General features: G+C 35.8%; 5 protein-coding genes across 8 annotated transcripts; 2 read left to right on the top strand and 3 right to left on the bottom strand.

The window, feature by feature from the left end:
* Positions 1-75: 75 nt before the first annotated feature.
* LOC143345761 (sphingosine-1-phosphate phosphatase 2) lies at positions 76-2,790 on the top strand. The gene is made up of 4 exons (XM_076773154.1): positions 76-1,707; positions 1,776-1,977; positions 2,061-2,285; positions 2,357-2,790. Exons 1-4 carry the CDS (start codon positions 1,248-1,250, stop codon positions 2,772-2,774), a joined length of 1,305 nt encoding a protein of 434 aa, XP_076629269.1. The 5' UTR covers positions 76-1,247; the 3' UTR covers positions 2,775-2,790.
* On the bottom strand, positions 2,694-5,300 carry Pih1d1 (PIH1 domain containing 1). 2 transcript variants are annotated; one of them, XM_076773156.1, is made up of 7 exons: positions 5,174-5,300; positions 4,631-4,736; positions 4,482-4,557; positions 4,222-4,404; positions 3,979-4,151; positions 3,648-3,899; positions 2,694-3,587 (listed from the first exon to the last, which is right to left on the bottom strand). In XM_076773156.1, exons 2-7 carry the CDS (start codon positions 4,691-4,693, stop codon positions 3,204-3,206), a joined length of 1,131 nt encoding a protein of 376 aa, XP_076629271.1. In that variant the 5' UTR covers positions 4,694-4,736; positions 5,174-5,300; the 3' UTR covers positions 2,694-3,203. The 2 variants fall into 2 exon arrangements, with proteins under 2 accessions (XP_076629271.1, XP_076629272.1); XM_076773157.1 differs by lacking the exon at positions 5,174-5,300 and having other exon boundaries at positions 2,694-3,352; positions 3,444-3,587; positions 4,631-4,770.
* On the top strand, positions 4,691-7,854 carry Shu (inactive peptidyl-prolyl cis-trans isomerase shutdown). 3 transcript variants are annotated; one of them, XM_076773152.1, is made up of 7 exons: positions 4,872-4,958; positions 5,084-5,313; positions 5,393-5,642; positions 5,722-6,182; positions 6,249-6,437; positions 6,516-6,627; positions 6,693-7,854. In XM_076773152.1, the coding sequence occupies exons 2-7, from the start codon at positions 5,273-5,275 to the stop codon at positions 6,978-6,980; spliced, it is 1,341 nt and encodes a 446-aa protein (XP_076629267.1). In that variant the 5' UTR covers positions 4,872-4,958; positions 5,084-5,272; the 3' UTR covers positions 6,981-7,854. The 3 variants fall into 3 exon arrangements, with proteins under 3 accessions (XP_076629268.1, XP_076629267.1, XP_076629266.1); XM_076773153.1 differs by lacking the exons at positions 4,872-4,958; positions 5,084-5,313 and adding an exon at positions 4,691-4,800; XM_076773151.1 differs by lacking the exon at positions 4,872-4,958 and having other exon boundaries at positions 5,035-5,313.
* LOC143345768 (short transient receptor potential channel 6) lies at positions 7,283-8,221 on the bottom strand. Its single transcript, XM_076773166.1, has 3 exons — positions 8,029-8,221; positions 7,563-7,695; positions 7,283-7,495 (listed from the first exon to the last, which is right to left on the bottom strand). The coding sequence occupies exons 1-3, from the start codon at positions 8,187-8,189 to the stop codon at positions 7,283-7,285; spliced, it is 507 nt and encodes a 168-aa protein (XP_076629281.1). The 5' UTR covers positions 8,190-8,221.
* A 34-nt stretch (positions 8,222-8,255) lies between these two features.
* LOC143345767 (short transient receptor potential channel 4) lies at positions 8,256-11,202 on the bottom strand. The gene is made up of 3 exons (XM_076773165.1): positions 11,086-11,202; positions 10,312-10,582; positions 8,256-9,724 (listed from the first exon to the last, which is right to left on the bottom strand). Exons 2-3 carry the CDS (start codon positions 10,575-10,577, stop codon positions 9,262-9,264), a joined length of 729 nt encoding a protein of 242 aa, XP_076629280.1. The 5' UTR covers positions 10,578-10,582; positions 11,086-11,202; the 3' UTR covers positions 8,256-9,261.
* Positions 11,203-11,220: the final 18 nt, after the last annotated feature.

Here is an 11,220-nt window from a genome sequence, read left to right on the forward strand (position 1 = left end):
GTAATTGGTGTTACTCGCGACGAAAGATTTTCGTCGTGGATAACACTGTGCTAATGGCTGCGAATTTAAAGTAATTTCTTTAAATATTGGATAAAATTGTTAATAATAATAATTCTGTACATCATGTAAGAGCAGGAAGACTTCTGTTTGCTAATTTTAACGATTTCAATAATTCATTTGACTATAGTTCCTAAAATCACCATACTTAAAACAAAGAGATTACTTAAAATTCACTGGTTTTTACCAAGTCGGTATTTCAGTCTTTATAGCATCATTTCCATAAGATGCATAGTCTATTCTATACCTAGTCTGTGGTAGTATGTTTACTGTTCGTTAACGACATGCTAATGATAAATGTGAATCTCGTAAAAAGCTCTATTTAGAATAATTTATTACAAGACATTTTTCAATGTCATACTTAGTAAAAATAACATACAAATAAAAAGAGGAATAATAAGGATATGCTCGAGTCTGCTTAAATCCGCTCCCGTAATTACTTTGATTTATAGTTCCTTGCAACTTAAATAATTAACTTTCTCAATGTGTAGTCATAATTCCAAACGGTAAAAGTACAAAAATTGTATTTTAGTCTGCACCGATAACGTTGGTAGTGACATGGGAATGATAAGGGGGTTCGACAGTCCCTAATATGTATGATACAATAAAGCATTGCTTAAAACGTCTAGGTATTCTATACTTCGTCTGTGGTTATAAACTGACTGTAAAGTATAAAGTGTAGTCGAAGACTAGAATTTCGTCGCGAAATATCTTCGTCTGTGATTTCGTATTAAATTGGGTACAGCTACTTTAAAAAGATAACGTTGTCTGTAATGTAGGTATGTGTGATTTATGCAAAGTGCAATGACGTGCTGTGAAACTGGTGAAGAGTATTCTGCTTTAAGATGATGTATGCCGGGACTTTTGGTTTTATATTCGATTAAACTCATACACACAAGCTACGCAAATACCACACTTTAAATTGTTTTTCTAAAACATTGTTACATGTTATATAAAATTCTTAATCGAATTTCATTACTCGGAAGTGATTTTACATTGCAACGAATAAAGATGAATATTCGATAGCTTAATTTTCATATACACGATATACTGTTTTTCTTCTTTCTAATTTGTTTTTTCATGCGATTGAGTATGTCTATAAATTCGTTGTCGCTACTTTTATGTACAATGTTCTACCTGATAGTTAAATAAAATTTTGCGATGAAGCTCGTACGTTACATGTAGAAGACATGTCAAAAATTGTGAAACATTTAAGAGATGCGTCTTTGGTCGCGAAAATTCAGACAGCTTTTGGTGTAAAAATACATTACAGAACAAATTTGAAAGAACATGAGGACGATTCGTGTAACATGACACGTGAAATTGTTTCACGTGAACTTGAACATGATCTGAATAATTGTTCTTTGAATTGTGAAGAGTCAAAGAAAAATGGTCATGTCTTGACTGAGAAAAAATCCGTCGATTTTGCAAGTACCTGTGCATCAAACGACGAACAAAAACGATTATCTTCGATCGCCGGGAATCCGAATTACACCATATCAAATTACTTTTGGTATTATCTATTTCTATTTGGAACGGAATTAGGAGATGAAATATTTTATTGTACATTTATACCTTTTTGGTTTTGGAATATTGATGGAGCTGTGGGTAGACGAATTATTTTAGTATGGTGTATTGTTATGACTACAGGTAAGTTATTGTTTAATATAACTGTGCATGCTAACTCACTATTGTTACATTATAAACTATCTGTTTAGGTCAAACATTAAAAGATATTATACGTTGGCCACGACCTGCATGCCCACCAGCAGTTCGATTACAGACAAAATGGTCAGAAGAATATGGAATGCCATCTACCCATGCTATGATTGGTGTATCAATTCCATTCAGTGTAGTATTATTTACAATGAATAGATATATTTACTCTCTTTCTATTGGCTTTACAATTGCTTTTCTTTGGTAAGTGATACATTATGCCTTAACAGCAGGTTTATGAAGTTAATAAGGAACTTGAAATATAACTATCTTTGTGTGTTTGAAAGGTGTACACTTGTGTGTACAAGCAGGCTCTATTTGGGCATGCACACAGTGTTAGACATTCTAGCAGGCTTAACATTAGCCATTACATTAATGATTCCACTAGTACCTTTAGTGGACATGATAGATGATTATATTGTTTGTAATATTTGGGCTTTAGCAACCTTAATTGCCATTAGTATATGTGTTATAGTTTATTATCCCTCTGGTAAAAAGTGGACACCAACTAGGTAATAAATAAAGTTAATTACATTCAGTGGATACATTAATGTGATTGCATATAATAATTTTTTCATTCTAGAGGTGATACCTGTATGGTGGTATCTGTTACCACTGGAGTTCATTTAGGATCATGGCTTAATTACAAAACCAGAGTCATGTTAGCTCCTACAATACAGCCACCATATCACATTGTTTGGCCCTCTTATCTAATGTATGGTTGCATGATACTTAGAACAGTAGTTGGACTTTGCAGCATTCTTGCAATAAGAAGTCTTTGCAAACAATTTAGTTATCGAACAATGTGTGCCATATTAAAAATTAATTTCAAGGACCTTATGAACAGTAAAAATTATTCCAAAAATAAAAATACGATTTTTATCGATCTAGTCAACAAGTATCTAACTTGTTTTATGATAGGTGTAAATACACTGTATTTATTACCAAAAGTTTTTCCTATGATTGGAATCGAACGATCGACGCTTTATACGGAGATATAAAATGATCATAAATGTTAAATACGAAAATGGCATATAAGTTTGTAGAGTGAAGCATTTCTAATGATCCAGTGTGCCATAAAATGTAATTATCAACACATATATAGCTACATTCCAACAACAGCGTTTGTGATTATTTTTATGTACATTATCGGACATAAAATTACATGCAATCCTGTAGATTGTTTTTACAATGTATTGTGTTTGATATTCTGTACTATTTCTTATACTAAAACGTATAAGTTATATTTTGTACAATAGCTACAGATATTCAATCTATACTTGTGTTGTTTATATACAGGTTTTCGTGTAATATAGACTTAACAGTAATCATGCTATTCACGCACATTGAAGATCTATTTTTACTGGAAAAAAAACTAGATCAGAAAATACTGCTCTTTACATTTTACATGTTTTGAAATGTAATTATTGTTACAATGTTTCATGTTTGTTAACTTCATATGCAAAACAGGTTTTTGTTATAATAAAACTATTAATAAAATTATTCCGTTTATATTTATTGTTTAATAACTTTAAACACCGTCTAACGTACTTTGTACAGGCATGTCTAATCTTAATACCTATAGAAATTATGAATAATATGCTTATTACTTCAACACGAAATATGTTTATAACAAAATAAATTTTGTGATAAATTGATTCTTGTCTTACCCTGAGATCTTTATCTAGAAGACACTTTACGTGCATTATATTTATAGTATATGGAACTGAAAGATCATATGTTAGGTTAGTTTTGTTGACAGTAATTACAATACGATTTTCATCCAGAAGTACTTCCACGTCTTTACCAGCAATCTGTACAAAATATAACAATTCATAGTTTCTTTATTAATTGTAAATAAAGTGTTGTCTTACCCCTTTAGGCATTTGAAATAAACCAATCAAATGTGTTGCTGTTTTTTTTAAAGGTTGTTTTAATAACACATAACTTAGTTTAGAATCGACAGTAGACTCTAAAGGAACATTTTCCGATTGATTAATGTCAGCTTCTTTTCCATATGTATTTTTAGCAGGAGACTTAATTTCCTCGATAAGTGGTTTTTTAATTTGCGAGTGAGTTCGTGGTTCGCGATTTTCAATTCTATGCTGTTGTAATTTTCCCATGACCTGTAATAAATGTAATAAATGAAACGAAAATCTGATGCCAATTTTACTTGGTCATTATATAATTACAAAAAAATCATACCTTACGATTTTTAAGGATTACATATTTCTCTAAATTTAAGGTCTTCTTAAACTTATCCGATATACCATTCATTATAACTAATATTGTAAACCATATAAAATTTTTGTTTTCTTGACATTTTTGAAAATATGCTGTATTAATTGCAATATCATATGTTGTACAGAGTGATCCACCTGTAATATTAAATACATTATATCGCTAAATGTTACATTTTACTAAAATATATGTGCAAGGTTTAGGCACCTCTATCTGATTCCAGTCTTTCACTGCCAATACTCATAGGTACTGTAAAATTTGGATTTTCCTCTGACAATATCTCTAACAGTTTTACTTCAGATATATCTTCAGGTGCTGGTATTTTATCAGATGTACATATATTTAAAAAAATTTTCTCTCCGCTGTCTGTCTTTATTTTCACACATATACCTAGAGCATTATACAAACAGAAATTATTTATTTGATGCAAGTAATTATTATTGCCACAGCATATAGAAATATATTACCAGGTGTAGGCTGAATAATGAAGAAAGGTTTTGAATTAGGTTGTTTGATTATATTGTCAATCTGTGATGCATTTTCCTAGAATTAATAAAAACATTTATACCGTAGATATTAATCCTGGCATAAAGTATGCATAGTTATATTTACTCACAGGTAGCGTTAAAATTTTCGTTAATATTGTATCATCAATATCGAGATACGTTCTGTTATTCATGACTCGAAATGTCGCGAATTACTTCAATTATACGTTTTTTGATCTAATTTAATGCATAGAAAGGATTAATTCGTTTCGTTTGATGGAGTTACGATATGTCAACATAGGTATGATACATATTTCATTTTTCTTAAAAAACTTAAAGTTGCAGCGCAATTGAAACACTAGATAGCGTTATTGTATGTTTATAATAGGTTATCAATTCAATGACGGGATTATTATTTATATTATTGGATTTTAATAAACCTGTATATATATCGTTTAGGTAAAATATAGAAATATCAGTATATGGTAGTATGCAGTAGAGGACTAGAATTCAGAGGCCCAAGATCGTACGACAGAAAGTAGCATTGTTTACAATATTTACATATTTTATTCCTTGTTAGGTAGGATACACGTTGGTTGAACATAAATAGGTTAGAGAGAGATAATCTTGAAATATGAGATGAGAACTTAAGGTCACGAAATACACATTGATACCTGTTGATAGCATCCAGTTCAGAAACGAAATCAAACTTTGCATTAGTTACTAATTTCTTTATACATACAACATAGTATAGTGTATCTTTTACGATTAAAATGGCAAAGTGTATAAATGCAAGTGAAGGATTTACACTACGGTATATGAAATTGAATTTTCTAGTAAGCTGTGTATTGAAGATCATAAGAACAAAAGATGTATTAAACTATTGGTTTTAGTGACTTAACATTGAACGATGGCCTTGTGTTCGAAATTGGCGAATACGAGGGTATGGATGAAGAAGAATTTCCTTATTCATCATCGATCCCCTTGACGAACGACGAAGTGTTAAATTTGTTAAATTTGGATGATTTTCACGACGACGATGACAACAACGATAATAATACTACAGATAATTCTGTTCTGCTCTGTAACATGAGTTTTGATAAATTAAAGACTAAAATGACTGATATTCTTGGCAATAGTAAAGTAAATGCTCCTTTTTATAAATTTCTAAAGGTTTTCTACGTTTCAAGGAATAATATATTTTTTTTTATATTGTTCGTAGGTTATGAAATTAGTAAAGCAGAAAGGAGTCGGAGGGATTGTGCCTTCTAATGCATTAGTTACTATAAAATATGTAGGACATTTTGAATATACAGACGAACCATTTGATTCTAGTTTTGTTCGTGGAAGAGCAGAGACTTTTCAACTTGGTCAGGGTACCTTATTACCTGGTTTAGAGATTGCTATTACAAGCATGCAAAAGCATGAAATAGCTATATTTATTGTACATCCTGATTTGGCGTATGGAAAGTATGGTTGTGCTCCTCGTATTCCTCCTGATGTAGAAGTTCTGTTCATAGTACATTTACTTGATTATGTGGATAATGGAGCTATCAATGCTCCTGAGAATCTGTCCAATGAAGAGAGAAAAATGTTTGAACATGTTATTAAACGAGTTTTAGCTATGTTTAATAATGCCAAGTATAATTTTAAACTGCTCAAAGTCAGGCAAGCAATAAGAGAGTAAGTAATTTCAATATAATGTATTTATATGCTATTAATTTTATAATTATGACAATATATTATCAGGTATAGCAAAGCAATTCAATGGCTGGAAGAGGCAAGATTACAGAACCAGGAAGAGGAAGATGAATTTAAAAGGGTAATTTCAAAAGGTTATAGCAACCTTGCTGTTTGTTATAACATCGAAAATATGCCACGTCGTGCGTGCAGCGCGTGTAACAGAGTACTAATACCATCTGCTAAAACTCATTTCAAGTATGTTTCACAAAATCACTGTTAGCGTATTGGAAGTAATTATGTAGATATAAAAACAATTTATGCTTTATGAAACAGTTATGGTCGAGCACTATTAAAAATGGGAGAGTATGATAGAGCAATGGAAAAACTGCAACTTGCACTTACACTGGAACCTAAAAACGAAATAACTATCAAGGAAATTAAACTGGTAAATATTAAACTACGGAATGCAAGCTAATTCTGAGAACATTTCATTCCATTTGTTTATCATAGGTGAATGAAAAACAAAGAAAGTACTTGGACATGGAGAAGAAACTTTGGAGAAACTGTTTAAAGACTGAGCACAAAGGGACAGAAGGAACTGCATTTCAGAAGCTGGTGCACCAGATGTGCAAAAGTTTTTCCGAAGATAGCCAGGCATTAAGGCAACCACTTCCTGAAGCATTGACAGTGGAGGAAGATGCATGTATACGCGAACAAGCTGCTGCATTTGGCCTCTCAGTTACCACACACCAAAGATACGGCCGAGAAATAACGTACCTTAATAAACAAAACTATTAAAGATGCTTCTTTAGTTAAATGTTAAGTATTATATGTAAAGTTACATGTAAAACAGTACAATTTATACGTTTGTAATTTTAATATAAAAGTATTACGTCTCGCAAAAATTTTTTTTTAGTTTTATTTCATTTTTATACCTGTAATAATCAGAGGAAGTTTAGGACGGTGGTCATGTTTCTTATTTGGTATTATAATTTTTCTTTAAAGTTTATAGCAATAACTACAAAATAAAAGAGATATCAAATAACTTATCGCGAATCTGTAGCGTTTGTAAAGATCAGCAAAAGTATATATAAAATCGTTTAAACGTTCGTATCGATGGTGGACGAATCTTCTGGAAGAGGTTTCTCGATTTCGTTTCCAAATCGTACTCTATATTTTCGTTTCACGAGATCCCAGTCGACGACATTTTCGATTCTCATTGAGCTTTTTAAAGATAATTGACTTCCCAACGGGCTTGGTTGAAGTAATGGAAAATTAATGGCGTCACGTTGTTGCGAGGATATCCCATTACCCTACGCAAACAAGAAAACAACACTTATCGACACTTTAAGGCCAATGGAATTTTAATACTTTACGTACCTGAATAAACGAATGTCCCGGAAATAGGCGCATCACTCCCGTTTTACGTCCCACGCTTCGAGTTTTGCACGGTTTCCCAAGATACGCGATCCAGGAACTAACGAGGTTCAATGGCGAAGGCGCAGTTCGTGTTCTTGAAAAGGCACGTGAGCCGATATTTGTTACTTACTGTAGATCGTTGCGTTGCACGAATTGTAAAAACCTTCCCTGCCTTTGTATTTAACGGCGCTGCCTCTTCGCGACGATACAATGGAGTCTTGATAATACAAAGTAATCGAGACAGAAGAAGTTTAGATGCTTCTAGTTACCGTTAATAAAAAAAATAAAATAACCCCGATATTTTTTTTTCCTCTTCTTGAGAATATGACCTTTGATCAAACGAACATCGGTTTAAAGAAAATTCGAGTTAAACGGTACACAGATTATCGAGACTCCACCGTACAAATACTCTTCGCGGTCCACTTACTTTTGCATGTTACGAATGAGTTTGCTGAGCCCATACTTCCATTCGATATCGCTCTGAGATTGAATATTCTGGTACGTGTCGGACATCATCGCGATCAACAGATTGATCAGCACTATGACGCTAACCAACATATACAGAGAGAAAGATACCTGCCGGAACATTACCAGGAGATCATTGATCGCGAATCGTTGAGCTGTAAACAGTACTAGATCGAGCGCTACTAGTCTACGTTGATCTGACCTTAAATAAATATATCGTCCAGCTTGGTTGCAGCTTTCGTTTTAACGATACCGTGAAGTCGTCCGTGTCCTTCTGGCCGAAAATAGCGAAGAAAAGATTTTCCGTGATATCGATGGGATTCACTTTCACTGGAAGAACGTAATCAAGCGTCTAAGTTGTGCGATTCGCGTCTGCATCGATCTTCGTTTCGATCGTTGCGATCCAATCGTAACAATGAATGTCGTCGACCCAGAGCTGCTTAAAACGAACATGTTTTAAATACAATTGTCCCATAGTGTTTTAAAATGTATATGTATCGAGTGTTTTGCACAGCTTTGCGTCGACGGAAAGAAAGAGATATGCGCCATAAGGCGTAGCACGTGCGATGGAAATGAAAAGGAGAACCAGAGGATATGGAGACGATAGATGAGTCGGGGAACGAATGTATGACGTGAATGATCGACAGTGAATTTCGAACGTTTTAAACGGCGTATGAGTGACAGTCGAATCGGCATTTATGATATCGAAATACAAGATATCGTGATTGAGTGATGCAGAATGCGTGTTCTGATCGATAGGAAGCTGATTGTTTGGCAGAATAACACTCTTGCTTTCAGAAAAATTCGGGCTCGAGAAGATCCAGGCACTGCCGGACGAGGGGTTCACTTTATTAAGGAATCAGATTATCGATTCATCGGTTTATTGGTGAAAGATTCGTAGAGCAGGCAATACGAGTAACATGGTGCACAGAGACTAACCCATCAAAGGTATCGTTTCCTCGGTATCGTTGCCTAAAACATGGTTGAAACGATAATCATGTTACATCGCGGCGCGACAAAAGGTGAGAGGTACGCGAGTAATGGTAGGACCACAAAGCGATCCGATCGGTTTGGTCGTTTATTTTGATAAGAAAGATCATACGAGACGAGGGTGTACATATCAATGTTGAAAAACTAATGGTTAAATTGGCCGTAACTGTTGTCTCGGGACGATCGATCGCGGTGATCGATCGATTCAGGGAAAGTTGGCGGACGCAGCCTGGTTTCCGACAGGAACAACGACCAACTGGCTATCCATAGCTGCCAATACGGTCTCGGGTTCCGCAGACTCTTTCGATTCCTCTGTATGCTTTTCGATCTTTTCGTCGTAGAGATCTCGGTACTTTCGTCTGACCGCCTCCCAATCAACGACGTTGTCGATTCTGACGGCGTTACTGAACGACAGCTGACTACCAAGAGGGCTTAGGTGAACGACCGATAGGGCGACGCTGTCCTTGTGGCCCACCTGGGTCTTTTTCACTTTGGACAACCACTTGGCGCCCATTCTGGTACGCGGGGAAAGCGTGTCGTTTCTCTGCAATCCCATCAAACGGACGAGGGACGGTCGTTGTTTATTCACGGCGCGTTTCTTGCATATCTTGTACAAATATGCCAACCAGGTGGTAAGTAGATTCAGCGGCGATGGCGCTGTGCTTGTCCTGCGCATCGATAAACGTGCCCGATCAATTAGAATTCCGGCGGAGGATCGAAACGAAACGAACCCAGTTCATAACGCGCGGGGCATGCAACGTTCGTCAATCGACGTCGGATACCAAAGGACAATCTTGTACACCGATTTTCGATTCTGTGCAGGGCCGATTTCAACAAAATATCTCTAGGTACAGGCGGTCGACTCGAATTAATATTCGAAAACGACTAGAGATACGACAAATATAAAAAGGAAAATTTAAAAAGACTCTATAATTTCGATTGCCTTGTTCGATGGAATTTTTAAATCTGAAAAATAAGAAGCAATCTAACGTTAATGTCAGGAATTGCAAATTTGTTTTTGCTTTAGGTCTTGAACTCGGATATCAGCCGTGAATTTTCTGAAGGAGCTAACACGATAGCAGATATTCTTATTTATCTTATGATTTTTTTCATCTCCTTGTTCATCTCCTCAGAGAGCTCAAAGTTTCATTATAGTTGGGACAGAATTAAAAGTGGTAAACGTTTACCTTGGTTACGGTTACTTAACGAGTGAAACCGGCCCTGGTGCCGCGCAACGATTATAGGTCCCTCTTACCTGTGCATGTTCCTAATGAGCTTACTCAATCCGTACTTCCATTCGATGTCGGACTGAGCTTGTATCCGTTGGTAAGTGTCGCTCATCATGGCGATTAGCAGATTAATCAGCACGACCACCGAAACCAGCATATAAATACCGAAGGTGAGTTTGAAGAGAACCGTGGTCCACTCGGGCTGCATTGATGAGTCAACCTTGAATTGTTCGTGGGTCGTCTGACCGAAGATGGCGAAGAACAATAACTCAACGGCCAGTACGGGACTCATCCTGACTGGAAATACGTGGGAACGATATGTCTTGTGAAAACTCTGCTGTATCGTGCCGGCTTCTTATTATTCAATCTTGTCTGTATGTACGTACGTATATGTATATTGTTGCGTATGTATCGTATTCGTGTTAAAGTACATGCGTGTTGTTCGTTTGCTTGTAGGTTCTCGAGGCTGCGTGTCGTTAATGGCTAATCGGTAAAACGCGAGGGAACGCGAGTCCTTCTAGGATCTTAAATTAAGGGACGCGTTTGCGACACTTGTAAACACCTGCCGCAAAGTTTCGCTCTATCCGAGCAACACGGAACCGAGAGACGTTTCACAGAGGGAAACCGTCGGTCGATGGCCATCGAGGCGCAACTCGAGATCGATAGATTTAGCTATTCTCGGTGAAACGTCGGTCGCACGACGACAGTCGTACTATCCTACTTACGTAAATTTTCGACAAAACACGCGCCAAGTATGCCGATCGTGGAGAAGTCACGGGGTTTCAACTACGAAACGTTACCTAGGTTGTTGATATCGATGCCATAAGTTGTATTCGAGGCGCCGTTAGCGCGACGAGTGTCTGTCTGTGTTCGTAATTTACGTTTCGTTAGTTCGCGACGATGGATCGAACTTTCGTTTATTATTTCCGAGGCGA

Source organism: Colletes latitarsis, chromosome 9 (assembly GCF_051014445.1).
Source record: "Colletes latitarsis isolate SP2378_abdomen chromosome 9, iyColLati1, whole genome shotgun sequence".
Classification (NCBI taxonomy): Eukaryota; Metazoa; Arthropoda; class Insecta; order Hymenoptera; family Colletidae; genus Colletes; species Colletes latitarsis.